Genomic DNA, 15,306 nt, shown 5'->3' with positions numbered 1-15,306 from the left:
AACTTCTCCAGGAGGGACTCCACGGCACACTGCGTCGCAGACTCCGAGGACACACTGTTCGATGACGTAAGCACGCCATAAAGAGACCTCGTGTCACTGCACAGCGGACCAGGAGTACCTCAAATGTAAAATTACTGCCAAATAAAAACACTTTAACTAACGAATGCCGTTGCTCTGAACCTTGTTTGAAATGTCCACACTTGCTCAATCATACACAAACATTGAGGGCACAAAGTCTATTCAGATGCTCTCTATGTTTAGAAAAACCTTAACCTGTACCCCCACGAGTGGGATTTATTGGGTAGTGCTGTGGAAATTGGACTAGGAAATGAGAAACTAAAAGTAATTCACGTGTTTTGCTGTTCGGGCAGCAAAATAACTGACGGCGGCCGGCAGCAAAATAACTGACGGTAGCCAAAGTAGAAAGGATATAGAATGCAGACGGGTTGTAGTTCAAAAAGCTTTTCTGAAAAGAGCAATTTGTTAACATTAAATATAAATTTAACTGGTAGGAAGTATTATCTGAAGGTATTTGTGTGAACTGTTGCCTTGTACAGAAGTTAAACTTTGGCGGAAAGCAGTTCAGATCAGAAGAGAGTAGAAATTTTTTATATGTGGCACTGTATGACAATGCTGAAGATTAGATAGGTAGATTGAGTAACTAGTGAGGAAGCACTGAATCGAACTGAGTAAAAAAAGAAATTTATGGCACAACTTCACAAACAGAAGGGATCGGTCGACAGGACACATTCCGAAGCACCGACAGATCACCAATTTGGTTAACGGAGGAAAGTGTCGGGGGTAAAAATTGTAGTGGGAGATTGAGGCTCGGATACATTAAGCGGGTTCGAACGGATGTAGGTTGCAGTAGTTATTCGGAGATGGACGTGCTGATACGGGATAAATTACTGTATAAAACTGCACGAAACCAGTGACTGTGACATGTAATGGGACTGTGCATCTGCCAGGCAGGCCCTGCGGGTGATGAGTGTGGCCTACAGCAGCCGCACCCTGCGCTACCCGAGCACCGTGCTCGCAGACCTCTTCTTGGCGGGCAGCGCGGCCGAAGTCGTGGACGAGTGTCGGCACTACGGGCTGAGCGCCGACGTCGACGCCGGAATATCTTTCGACAAGAACCGTTTCGACCTCAGTGTACGAGTGGTGAGTACGAGACGTGTACAGAATAAACACGTCTATTAAGATTCCTGCAAGTGGTCAGATGGTGAGGGCGCGAGCTATTTCACGATTTAGAGCCGGCTACCTCGTCGGATAGAGTACGGTCCCGTCACTGCCGCTTTTGGGCAGCTCGGCTCGTCACACGTCCGACGTGTCACGTGCCTCGTTCAGCTGACGGGGTGACGGTCGAGTGTAGTACGAGTGAGATACCTGTGTGTCGCCCACGTAGGTCAATCTGTCTCCGAGGTCGACCGGGTGCCGTATCTGGCGTGTGCTGCGAGTGACCCTGTAAGGCAGAGACGACAAGAGGCGACGTGTGTGGGGGACTGCACCTCGTCAGCAGCGGTTGCCGCAAACTGTCGCAGGTTGTGATCGCGGATAGGTGGATCGATCGAATCTACCGATACCAGATGCGAGGCCTTTGTCCCGTAACACGATGATGCTGTGGTGTGTGATGTTAGGTGTGCATAAAGAGGAGGACAGAAGAGTTGTAATCCTTTTTTTGTCACGGAATGTAGGTTATAGTGACTGGCTGATCTTTAGCTTAGCCCGAGTTCCGTATTAGGCTGGAAGATGACAGTTCAGTTGTGAGTTGGTGAAGCACTATTGAAGGATCCAGTTAATTCAATTATTCACGCTTTTGGTAGTGCTTAGTAATGGGTGATCAGTGGCCACACAGTTTGTAAGTCGGCACCTCATGTATGTAACTGTGATTGCTGCAGAAGATAGAGGAGACACGTGGGTGCCTTCCCTGCATACTCAGAATGTGGAAAACATTACCACAAATGATGAGTTACGAGTTTTGATACGCTCCTATTTGCTGGAAACCAACTAGAGGATGGAGAACAGCACTCTGTGGCCATTCCTCCTCCTCCTCCTCTGATATTTTGAGCACATCTGGGATTCCAACAAACATAGGGTTTCCCTCAGAGCCAATTCTGACCAACATTTGTGAGCTGTGGGCGGCAGTCAAAATGCAACTCCGTGGTGGTTTCGATTTCGTGTGGAGCCGAACCGAGCTCTGTCAGTAGCAGAGAGGTTGGGGTAGCCAGTTGCTTGGCTATTTGAGAAATCTGCAGACACGAAGTGGTCACACTTCTGAGAATAGCTCACGCATCTAGAGCAGACGCATTCTACCGCCCCAGTCTTAGTTGTTATCGATGCGCACTGTTTGTGTTAAAGAATTTCACAAGTAATAAAATTGATATTCGTAATATTGATCACATCGGTCAGTGACCGTTCGAAATCTAACTGCACAAAAGTATTTATGAGGCCTTAATATATTATCGTACACTGAATGAGAAGTGCTATTAACAGTGTAAAACACAATGCACTGATTACGTACGGAACGATACTATGCCGACCATCGATCATCGTCTCTCAATTACAACTGCTATTCCGTGCACTAACAGCCACTCTGCAACTACTACAATACAGCTCCACCCCCACTTTGTTTTGTGCCTCTACATATCGTCTACATTGGACTGTATTTATACTAATAATTTACAGATTATTTAAATAAACTTATTTCGTACAATCTATGTTAATGTAATTTGAATCAATAGTGTAATATAATTGATACATGCTTCCATATGTTCTCTTGCTCTTCTGAATATATACAGGTGGTTTGATAAATCCGGCAAAAAGCAAGGAGAATATTTTTCACTGTCAGTTTTGGCAATCTCACGAATTTTTATTCGGCTGTCTTACATTACCGTATCGTGGATTTTGTCAGTGGTTTCCTTTGTGGTCACCTTAGTTGGATGGCCGGAGTGCTCTTAATCTTTGGTGCTTGTCCAGTCATGTTTAAATTCATTAATCAAAAAGTAAATGTTCTTCAGTGATGCACAGGGTTCGCATAAACTTCATCCAGTTCTGTTTTGGTTGTGTGCCAGTGCAACCCTTCAAATGAAAATGTTTCATAACAGCATGAAACTCAGTTTTCTCAGTCGAAAAACTGACCAATACAAGTGCTGTCGACAAAGAGCTGTACACCGTACATTGTTGAAATTCTTTATGTGGTCCTTGGAATAATCTAGCTCACCAACGATGAGGATGCAATAGAAATTTTCCATTCTTTCATGGAAATTTACCAGATGTATCAAACCATTCATGTAAATTAATCATATCATATTTTTTTAAGCAAAAGTATGAAGCAATATTCATTATTATGTATTTGTAAACAACGAAATATGAGGGCTTTTCAGAAAGTAGGAAATGTTTTGGCATAAAAAAAAAACTAAGTACAAGAAATACATTTTATTATATACATCTGAAAGAGCGACTGACATACTACTTTTCCACATAGTCACCAAACACATTGAGGCACTTATCATAGCGGTGGACAAGCTTTGAAAAACCTTCGTCGTAAAATTCTGCCGCCTGAGACTTCAGTCAGCGAGTCACACCCTCCTGGAGTTCCACGTCGTCACCAAAGTGCTGCGATGCAAGCCAGTTCTTCATCTTGGGAAACAAGTGGAAAGCGCTTGGTGCAAGATTGGGGCTGTAGGGCGGATGAGGGAAAATTTCCCATTTGAATGAATTAAGGAGTTATTTAGTGCGGTTTGCCGAGTGAGGTTAGGCATTGTCGTGCAAAAACAAAATTTTGGAAATCAGTTTTCCTCAACCTTCGTTTTGAACTGCTCTTCTAAGGTTTTGCAAAGTTTGGCAGTACTGGGCAGAATTTATGGTTGCTCCATGTTCGAGAAAATCAATAAGCACACCTTGCCTATCCCAAAACACTGTCACCGTCAACTTCCTTCCTGACAAGGTTTGCAAACATTTTCTTGGTTTTTGGGGAGTCCTTGTGTGCCCCCACTCCATGGACTGTAATTTTATCTCACAATTGATGTGTTTCACCCAAGTCTCATCACCAGTTAAAATTTGATCCAGTAATGAATTGCCATGTTTGTGGTTGGCCTCCAGAAATGTCAACGTTGCCCCTTTCACTGTTCTTTATGGTGCTCTGTAAGCATTTTGGGCACCCATTGTGCACAAAATTTGTGGTAGCCTAGCTTTTGAGTGACAATTTCAAATAACAAAATCTCGTGAAACTTGTGGAAAAGAAAGCTAAAGCTCTGTTATTGTGAAGCGACGGTTTTCGCGAATCGTTTCATCAACGTTAGCGACAAGATCGTCAGTCACAATGCTCGGGTGTCCACTCTTCTCTTCATCATGAACGTTGGTTTGGCCATTTTTAAACCAAATGCAACATTTCCAGACTGAACATTCACTCATTATGTTGTTTTCGTACGCTTCGCACAGTGCACGATAAATTTCTATAGGTTTTAGGTTTTTTGCCAACAAAAGCCGTATCATAGACCACACATCACAACTGATGGGATTTTCGACCACACTTCACAACTGACAGGATTTTCGATTGCAGCGCACATTTCAAATTTCAATAATCGAAAAAATCAGATGCACAGAGATGTTCCCGCTTCATGGATCACCACGCGCCTAGCGGTGTCAGACGGAAACGTTCCCTACTTGCTGAATAGCCCTCATATGTAAATTAAAGTAACTTTTCAAATTAAAACATATTAGGTAAAATGAAACAAATTCATATACTCAGGAAACTTGGTAATTTATATCATTATAAGTCAGTGTATTAGCAAAAGTTTCTCAGAGGGTCAAAATGAGTAGTACTGAAAAATTTCATATATCTAGTTTTTCTGTAAAACAAAATATTGTCAGTAAAACTACAGTATGATTGAAATAACTTGTGAATTGTGACAGTGGATCGTGCCGCCATTACTCAGGTAATAGCGCTGACGAGCCAGAGTCCTCTCTAGCACTGCTGATAGATCGGCAAGCTCGGGCGTGACCTGTCGTTACTCTGTCGGTTGTTTTCTGTGTTCGTCAGCTTTTGTTGCAGAGTTGTGTTTTCAAGTATCAGTAAGTCTTCCATTTGTCTGCTGTTGTGAACTAGTGTTTTTGGATTAGGACTATTTTAATCAATGAGTGACACATACCGGTAAGTGAGTTACTGTAAAAGTGATAGTCTGAGAACACATTCACCAGCTTCGAAGATACAGAGGGTCGAAAGGGAAATTACAGTCTGCAGACGAGGACACTGATCTGGCTGTTTGCAACTGGAGTGCATTAGTAGAGGTCCAATTGCAGATGTAGAGGACAGTGATGTGCAGAACAGCTGCTACACTTAACATTTGTTGGTCTACTGTGCTGAAAGTTGGTATTGCAGAAACATGAGAACAGTGTAGCAATGCTGGGCAGGAAAACGTGTTGTTACAGACAGATAACGGAGATGGATGCATACCGGCAGGGTGCAATATGCAGAAGAGTGTACAGTTATTGCTGACATGAGGAATATGCTACTAAAGGGCCAACTAGGAAATCTGGGATAAACCCAGGACTTTTTTCATCTGGGGAAAAACTGGGAATTTTTTAGATTTCCAGGTATTTTTCATTGTTTTAGTTTTCAATTAAATTTTTGTAATTTTTACTGGTAAGAAGTGATACTCTTACAAAGAATTTTACTTTAGCCTGTTAATGCAGAATAATACTGCAGCAACAAAACATAAGGGAGAGGAAAAACCAAAAATAAAACTTAAATTGCAGAAAAAAATGCACGATTTATAAAACAAAACACAATGTGCACACAACTGCCTGCCGACAGCAAAATGTGTGCTGGAAAATACTGCGAGTGGTGGTTTGAGAAGTGTTACTTTCAAAGTACATTTCCTTTTACTCGAGATGAATTGCGTTACGTGTGAGAATGTTTAATGAATTTCTTAAATTAAAGAACATCTGACTATCATTCAAAAATTAAGAATATGAGGATCAGCCACTTAGAAAAATTTTGGGCCCAGGAGGTCAGGCAGTTGTGTCATTATTTAAAATTTTACTGGCACATTTGTGGTCGGTATTTCTTAAAGGGGAAAACACGCAAAAAAGAGTGATGTTGCATGTGAAAGCATAACTTTTTTTTGTAGCTCTACTATACGTTTATTAATTTAAACTGTTAACTTTTCGTATTCGTGTGTTCGCTCTACTTAACAGTAATTATTGCTGCCGGGGGACTAAATCACGTGTCGTGTTATCTGAATATCTGCTGTTACTTGCTGGCGAGATCATTGCTGACAAAAGCGCATCGCAGTCTCGATTTCAGTGCTTCGGAAGCTACCGTGCTGTGTTTGTATTTATGCTTTCGTGATACGAAAATATGCAGTTTACATGTTGCTGCACGTCAAAGGTCTTTTCAGAATGCTTTTTTTTTTTTTTTTTCTTTTTTTTTCTGCGTTTTGTTTCCTAAAGTGCTGGGAAGTTGTATGCTGGTGTATATAACCTTTACCATTCAATGGATTGATAAGTTTTACAGTTCCGAGAGAACATATACTGTCACTTAACATGGAGAAAGTGTATTTTCACACCGGAAAATGTTATTTCACCAGGGAAAAAATGTATTTTATCTCTTAAGTCCGGGAAAAACTTGGAAATTATTTTTCCTTGTTCAAAAAACAAAGATGATGTGACTTACCAAACAAAAGCGCTGGCAGGTCGATAGACACACAAACATACACACAAAATTCAAGCTTTCGCAACCAACAGTTGCTTCATCAGGAAAGAGGGAAGGAGAGGGAAAGACTAAAGGATGTGGGTTCTAAGGGAGAGGGTAAGGAGTCATTCCAATCCCGGAAGCGGAAAGACTTACCTTAGGGGGAAAAAAGGACATATATACACTCGCCACACACACGCATATCCATCCACACGTACACAGACACAAGCAGACATTTGTAAAGGCCTTGTTCATTTATACACACTGTACTACTGTGACAGTTTCACAGAGTGATTATCTAATTTTCTGATCCAAAATATTCCCAAAAATTCAACAGTAGTAATGGACAGTGGGCTGTAGTGTTACTCCTGTGAGCTACAACATTCTGACCCCTGCCCACTGTGAGACTGAATGCCTGGAGGCATTTGAAGTATGTGAAGAGGTGAGGAAAGAACAACACAAATGAATCGGGAATCATTCTAGTGACAATACGGGCTGCAGATGGGGAAGTCCACTGATATAAGTGACCACAATAAAGAGCAAATTGTTGTGGCTAGGGAGCAAGCCTCTCAGAAGTGGTGAAGCTGGTTGTCTAATTGTGTGCTGCTGGTAGTATTTTAAGGGTGGTGACTCACGATTAGGCGACAACTTGTGACGACATCTGAGGCTCCTCACAAAAGTGGAGGCTGGCTCGCCCACTCTGCAACGCAGGATACGTGTCAATCTGTGGCAGATTGGATGACAGAAGACGAGGTGTCTGTAATTAAAGTTCCAATTTTTAAATGCTGTAGGAAGAGAACTACTGCTCTGAATGACATTGAACAGCACATAGGGGTAAATGTCAGGGAAGGAAAAAATGTAACAAAAATTCTATAAACAGATGGAACTTTAATTGTCTTAATGTAAATGAGGTCTGCTACAAATGACAGATGATTCACAATCTGACTAATATGGTTTGAGGCGCACATTACACCATCTGTGCTGCCCAGTGAGCATGACTTTGTGCAGTCGACGACTGTGACATTATTAGGTAGATAAGCTCATCCACCATGGCAAGGTCGTGTGACACTGGATGGGAAAAACTGGTTTTTAATTGTTCCGAGGTTAAAAACTGCATAAAAGGCAGCGTTGTAAATATTTTGTAATTCTTCTAGGGTCTTTTTAATTGTCTTGTGGCCAAAAGTACATAAAAAGCAAAATAACATCGGTTTCTAATTGTCGAGAGACTGGTGCGAGACGTATTTGATATGCTGTCCGCTGTTTCCCACTACAAGTTGAAATTGAGAAACGGCGTGTTTCACAACAAATCAGTGTGTCTCGTCAGTCACATTCAGAGTGCATTGTGCAAAGTGTGCCTTTTGGATTAACTACATTTGTAACTTGAGCGCTGAACACATCATCTTTCAGATAACCTCACAGCCAGAAGTCAAATGGCAAAAGATCAAGTGATCTTTACAGCCATGCTGTAGGGAAATGACAACTGATAATTGTAGAAACTCCGTAACGCCTCTGCAGCGGCCGCTTCACTGGCTGTGCAATGTATGGAGGAGCACCATCTCGCATAAATTGCGGATATTCTGCAGTTCTGTGTATTGACGTGTCTCGGAGGTACAGATGAGCTTTGTCTGACCAGAGAATATTCTGTGGCCATTCAGTGTCCATTTCCGTGGGAGCAATAAATTCTAGAGCTTGCAGATCAGGAAGTAGCTCCTGAACGCAAGTGGTTTTGTTTGGATAGCAATGTAGGATGTTTTGTAGGATTTTGTGGTGCACACCATCGCTCGATTTCTCGTGCAGTGCTGTGGCCACATCTTTGACAGATGTCGGATCAATTGTTTTTCTCACTCTATCACTCACCTGTCTTTTCAAATTTTGTAATCTTCTCCAGACATCAGACCAATGCCTATTTTCATACTCTGGAGTGTCAGGAACTTCTATAGGGCTACTGGCCACAGTCACCATTCTCATAGCAGAGTTGTACCAGCAGTGTGCAATCCTTTGTGGAGACGGTAGTGTCAGGCGTCTCAGACGCAAACTGAGGAACAGCCGTGTGTCACGTGTTTGTCGATGTGTATATTGTGTCACTTGCGACGCCATTTATTGGTCAAATTTTCATTTTTATTTATTTTATTTTATTTTTTTTATTCCACGGCATTTCCCCCTGCATCAATGGTATGCTGTTAAAATTTGACATCATTCTTAGCAATTTTCCTTTCTGCACCATTTTGAAATTGTAACTTTAATTACAAACACCCTGTGCAATGTTAGCGCAGGCATTAGTGTTTCGGAGAATTCTATGTGGCAGATGCTGTTGACAATGGTGCTCTGTAGCATACATCACCTACACATTCCCACTTTGACCGACATCGTCATCATCTCCGGTTGCAGTGGGCACGAGATTGTGGACATTGGAATGTGGATCAGTGGAAACGTGTTGCTCATTTGAACGAATCACGTTTCTTGTTACATCCGATTGACGGTCGTGTCTGGATATACTATCAGGAGGTAAACTGCTCTTAGAAACGCATGTGGGTCAGGTGGGTAAGTAGTATGCTGTGGGGAGTATTGACCTAGCCATATGTGGGACATGTGGCAGTAATCGAATGCACTGCAGTAGCTGTGTATTACACGAACATTATTGTGGACCACTCACATATCTTCGTGCTCTGTGGCGACCCCGACGGTGACGGCACTGTTTGGCAGGATAACTGTCCCTGTCACGAAGTGAAAATTGTGCTACAATTGTTTGAGGAGCACGATAGTGAATGCATGTTGGTTTCTGGATCACTTAACTTGATCTGAACCTCAGAGAATACATATGAGATGCTATCTGGCATCAGCTCCGCACCTACAAACCACTGGTCCATAATTTACACGGACCGCGTGACCCGAGTGTAGATGTCTCATGCTACTACCTCCGGAAACCTATCGAGTTCTTGTCAAAACCGTGCCACACAGAATCGCTGCTGTATTGTGTTCTATATTTGAACCGACACACCGTTAAGTACACGGTTATAGGTGTTTTGGCTCATCAGTGTAAATAAACAGTGCGTTGTAGGACAGTAAATATGTCGTTCGAAGTAGAGAGGAACGTTCCACCGAGGAAATCTAACCCGATACAAGTAGTTTACAGAGCTCGTATTACTGTCGAGACCAGAAAACCCACACTATTTGGTCGACAGCAAAACGTGCAGGTCACTTCTGTACGTAGGAAGGGTGAAAGAATGGATCGACAAAGTTACAGATAGATGTCCTTAAAATTGGTTTTCTCAGAATCCTAGAACATATTCTAAGTTCAAATATAATAAAATTCTTAGGGGCCAAAAAGCTGATGTTCATGTATCACTCAGATGAAACTCAGCTTGCCCTTTTCTCACGTGATATACTGCAAACTATGGATGAAGACCAACAGGTAGATTCCATATTTCTAGAGTTCCGAAAAGCATTTAAAATGGTGCCGCATTGCAGACTGTTAATGAAAGTACGAATGTACAGAATAGGTTCCCAGGTACGTGATTCGCTCGAAGACTTCTGAAGTAATAGAACCCAGAATGTTGTCCTCGACAGTGAGCATTCGTCATAGATGAGGGTGTTATCAGGAGTGCCCTGATAGGACCGCTGTTATTTTCTATATACATGAATGATCCAGAAGTTTGTAGTGGTTTGCTGATGATGCTGTGCTGTATGGGCAGTTTTTGAAGATGAAGTGGCTGTAGGGTGGTACAAGGTGACCCACACAAAATGTCTAGTTTGTGTGAAGAGTGCCAGCTGGTTCTAAATGGCAAAAATGTAAGTTAATGTGGATAAATAGGAAAAACAAACTCATCTCGTTCTGATACAACATTAGTAGTGTCCTGCTCGACACAGTCACATCGTTTAAGTATCTGAGAGTAATGGCACAAAGTGATACAGAATGGAGTGAGCATGTGAGGATTGTGGTAGGGAAGGCAAACGGTTAGCTTCAGTCGATTGGGAAAATTTTTGGAAAGTGTGATTCATTTGCGAAGGAGACCACATAGAGGACACTCCTGTGACCTATTCTTGAGTGTTTAGGATCTGCACCATATTGGATTAAAGGAAGACACTGAATAGTTTCAGAGGCAGGCTGCTATACTCGTTACTGGAAGGTTCAAACAACACACGAGTAATATGGAGATACTTCGGGAACTGAAATGGGAATCCCTGGAGAAAAGGTGACGTTTGTTTCGAGAAGCAATATTGACAAAATTTGTAGTGCTGGCATTTGAAGCTGTCTCTAGAACAATTCTACTTCCACTTCACATAAGGACCACGGAGATGATGTAAGATAAATTAGGGCTCATGTGGAGGCATATAGACAGTCATTTTATCCTGTTTCTATTGGTGAGTGGAACAGGAAAGGAAATGAACAGTAATGGTACAGGGTACCCTCCCCCACGAACCACACAGTGGATTGCGAAGTTTGTAAGTCGATATAGATCTAGACGAACTGTTTATGCTAAATGGCCAAAGCATAATTAGGCTTCCTTTGGACAGTGTATATTGCAAAGTGATTCATTGTACACAGGTTCAAGTGGAAAGTAATGTGGCAAGAAGCTACAAACATTTTATTTTGAAATGATGTCGAAAGAAGCTGATGTGAGAGTTACTACCCTGTACGAATCTTGACTTGTGATCAGTGCTAAGGTAATTGAGGACGTGGATCTGTGAATGATTACTGCTAGAACAAATCGAAGAGATGATCATTCGTCTAAGAATTTGTACCATTTCTCGGTCCGAGGAAGAGTACGGCATCAGTTGGGTTGTTCGGCCTTACACAAAAACTCTCAGTAGTTAGAAAAAAATCACTGACAGAAGTACCTTTTTTGGTATTTCCATTTCTTCATTCCTTAGCATTATATTCTGACAGCCAGTTAACAACTAAAATCTGTATGTGCGCACGGTGCGGATAGTTTGTGCTGGTGATGACATTCCCCTCCACGACTGCCAAAAGTCACACTTTATATCGACTGTGGAAATGTTGCAGCTTGTTACATTCACAACCAGAAAAAAGTTTGCTGTGATGGCATTGGTGATTCAAACTAATAAAAGTGTGATGCTTGCTAATTTCAGAGTGACGAGTGATATTTAAACGTGTGTAATCTCAGGTGAAATTAACCTTATAGAAATGGATCGAGTGCCTGTGTGGTTTTTTAGGTAATTCTTAGACAAATATTTAACATGTCATTACAGCAAAGAGCACAAAGTTATTTGTTGCGGTCGGGGAAGGGCCTGTAAATGGGGACCAGTTATTTAACCTAACTGGTTGTTTGTTGTAATTACTGGTATTTCTATTTCCACTGTGTCAGTCGCATACTGACATGTATTCTTTTATCTGTACAGCGTACGCCGGTCCGCCTGAAAGCAGTCGACCGGAAGCTGGCTGCGGCAGACGTCACAAAATTGTTGCTGGGAGAACCTGTGTGATCATTTGGGAAGCAGTAAGCATTAAGTGGCACATAGGCCTACGTGCCAAAGGACAAAATATGTAATCCTGTGTTGTTGAACTAGTAAACCAGTGGGTGACTACTGCTTTGAGTTTCTTTTTATCCTGCTGCCTACTTGCTAACAACAAGAGAGCAACCATCACTAGAAAGGGACTTCCATAGAAGTTAAAAAACAGGGTACGTAAAACACCTCTGTTTTTCTCTACACTATACTGCAGTTAGTATCTATGACCCTAGCAAGTTGTTAGTTCTGTATGTTTTAGAGGATGGAAAGGGGCATCATTGAGTACTCAGTTTTAGCAAGTGTCTACAATGTAATAGTCTCACTGCAGAGTGGTAGCAAAAGTAGAAAATTGACAGTACTGAAAACTGTGAACCGTATCGCATGTGGCAATGTCGGCACATTGATTAGTCTGGCACGAGAAAAACGACAATTGAAAAATCCTGACTCTTTATTATTGCTCAGACACTATACTGTGACAGTTTTCGGTGGGTGACGTTTTGATTTACGGTTGCTAAAGTTACCGGTAGAGTCAGCCCTGTCTCATCACTCTTAGTGGCACTGCCGACAGTTACCGAAAGCCTCACGCATTCACTACTACACTTTGTTTTGCTTTGTATTGTGTGTCGCTCATTGCTCACATCTCGTAACTCTAAATGAGTGAAGATGCCACTCTGGCTCCGTCACGGGTTTCCGGTATGACTCTAGTGACCCCTAAAAGGAAAGGTATGTTTGTAATACGGACTGGTGCACTTAAAACGATGCTCAATTTGCCAGAGTACTGCGAGGTGGAAAAGGAGTGCCAAAAATGCCTACATCTGTAAGGGAGCTGCCACTTAGATCAACAGAAGTGTGTCAACCCTAGACAAAATTAGAAAGTTTGCAAACTTGGTAACCCAGGGAAGAAAGGGTCAATTTTGGTTGGAAATTGTACTGTAAAAGTATATAGCTGTTTGTATTTGACAGTGCTTTCAAGTAGGCAGCTGTTTGGTTCAAATTACTTTATTTTGTTGCTCTTAGGAAGAGATGCAGTGATATTGAAAAAGCCAACAACTTCAATAAATTAGTAGTAAGGAGTACTGCCGAGGTTTTCTACACTCGACAGAAAATAGTTCCTAGTGTGGCAGAACTCCTTCCAGTGCTGTGTGAGAAGATAAATTGGAGATGGGGCAGTACCTCACTAAAAAACTCGCTCGAGGCGATGGGGTTTGTACGTAAATCTGTACCGAACAAAGAAATCTCTTGCTGGAATGTGGTAACACTGTTCTCGGGCAAGCACATTTCCTTGCGCACGTGAGGAGCATTACAGAAGCTCGACAAAACATTTTTTACCTCGACAGTTCACGGATTGACAGCATCGTAATGTGCGGCAGATGTCGGCAGAGACCACGAGATGAATTGGGTGTTACAGTATGGGGAAGTGGCTCCAGAAAAATGGTAGTGGCAAGTGTCAGTTCGAAAAACGGGTTTGTAAAGCAAGGGAAGCTGAAGTTGACACGAGGAGGTTACCGAGGCCAAATGAACTCTGAGAATTTCAAGAAGTGGTTTTTGGAGGTGGTGCTCCACTTGTTCGGTCCAGTTCTCCCATTGTACTCTGAGAATTTCAAGAAGTGGTTTTTGGAGGTGGTGCTCCACTTGTTCGGTCCAGTTCTCCCATTGTCGCATACAGCGCATTGTGTCACTGTAGGCAAGTGGAGAAAACTCCACCAATATACTGTCTGAGGGTGGTGATCATAGAATAACTGCACAAAAGAAAGCTAAAATGAAACAGCAATACGACAGAGGGTGAGCTGTACGCTCTGGACTTGCCTGTAGAATTGCGACCTGAACACCACTGAATTCGTGTAGGCAAATATTAAACTTTATGTAAGGAAGAAAAATGTTTTTGGTGGCACGTTTGCAGCAAATCTCTAGAAACTCACACATGATGTCTTAGTTCTGTCACACCAGTCAGCTGAGAAGGGTACTGCAGGGAAGTACAAGACAAGGAAAACAATTATAGGAGGCACAAAGGTGTCACGGAAATTGCAATTGACAACATTATAATACATTCTAATGACTCTAGTGATGACTCATTTAATGCAAACACAGTGGAACAGAAAAGCTCATTTTGGACACACACAGCTGAAAATGAACTTTTGGTTTACTGACTTTTTGTGCAATATGTAAATGTTTCAAATGTTGTGTATATTTATATTTAATTACATTGGTCTTCTGTCACACATTTTGTTTACCTATAATTTCATATTGTATCTGAGAACTGTTACGCTCTTCATAGCAATAGGTGTCTTCACTAGTATCGGCATTCACTATCGTCCTCTACCACTCCAGTTCTCGTCGTTTATTTACGCCCACGGCTGAGTGCCACAATATAGTGTCAGAATATTAACAGAAAATGTATACGGAACTGATAGAGGCACAGCATTTTGTAGCAGGTGAAGAAAACAGTCAAAAACACAAATTTGTTTTCTCTTGAAATAAGTGAGCCTCCAGGCAGAAGACAGGGAGGGAGACCAGTACTGCTGGGGTGATCTGATGTGTCCAAAGCGCTCTTCCAGAACAAACCTCTCACTCTGCATCACAGTCCGCCATTTCGAAACTTCCTGATAGATAAAAGGGCCGGGTCAGAATACAAAATGTAGATAAATTCTCATATGTGCCTTACCGGGATAATAAAGTCAAACATTTATTTGCTAAGTGTGAAAACGGAGCAGACTCCCAAAGATTCATGCTGGAAACAACCACTAGGCTGTCACTAAGCATTTTATCTTCTGGGGGTGCTAACCCGGAGTTGTACCGGTTTAACTACCTGATAATCATGGACACTGCTGCAGATTACTTTTTATATGTGTATTTAGGTGAAGAGCAGCTACTTCGAGAACATTCCCCTCCTCGCCACTAGCCGACTCCTATTTTTATCTACTGTTGACCACTTATATAACTTTACTTATTTCTGAGAACACTGTAAATGTGTGTGGATTGGAAAAGCAAAAAACTTGTTTAATGTGAACAACAGTATTAATTGGACTTCATGTCCCCCAGAAGTCCAAATAGTCTCACAAATTATATGAGCAGTGGCTGATATGGTACTATTTTTATCCCTAAAGAGGGATGCATAGTCTACTTGGAAATTATTTTAATTCAGT

The 15,306-nt window shown here is 41.9% G+C and overlaps 1 protein-coding gene across 1 annotated transcript in view; it reads left to right on the top strand.

Annotated features, from left to right (window-relative positions):
* Positions 1 to 12,241, top strand: part of LOC124719004 (SAC3 domain-containing protein 1) — a 45,480-nt gene extending 33,239 nt beyond the window's left edge. The window contains exons 6-7 of the mRNA XM_047244675.1: positions 969 to 1,161; positions 12,056 to 12,241. Of these exons, the coding sequence (XP_047100631.1) occupies positions 969 to 1,161; positions 12,056 to 12,139 (277 nt within the window). The 3' untranslated portion in view covers positions 12,140 to 12,241. The remainder of the gene's footprint in view (positions 1 to 968; positions 1,162 to 12,055) is intronic.
* The last annotated feature ends 3,065 nt before the right edge of the window (positions 12,242 to 15,306 follow it).

This window comes from Schistocerca piceifrons, chromosome 10 (genome assembly GCF_021461385.2).
Source record: "Schistocerca piceifrons isolate TAMUIC-IGC-003096 chromosome 10, iqSchPice1.1, whole genome shotgun sequence".
Lineage (NCBI taxonomy): Eukaryota > Metazoa > Arthropoda > Insecta > Orthoptera > Acrididae > Schistocerca > Schistocerca piceifrons.
The sequence above is the reverse complement of the archived record's forward strand: the minus strand, read 5'-3'. Positions and strand labels throughout refer to the sequence as shown.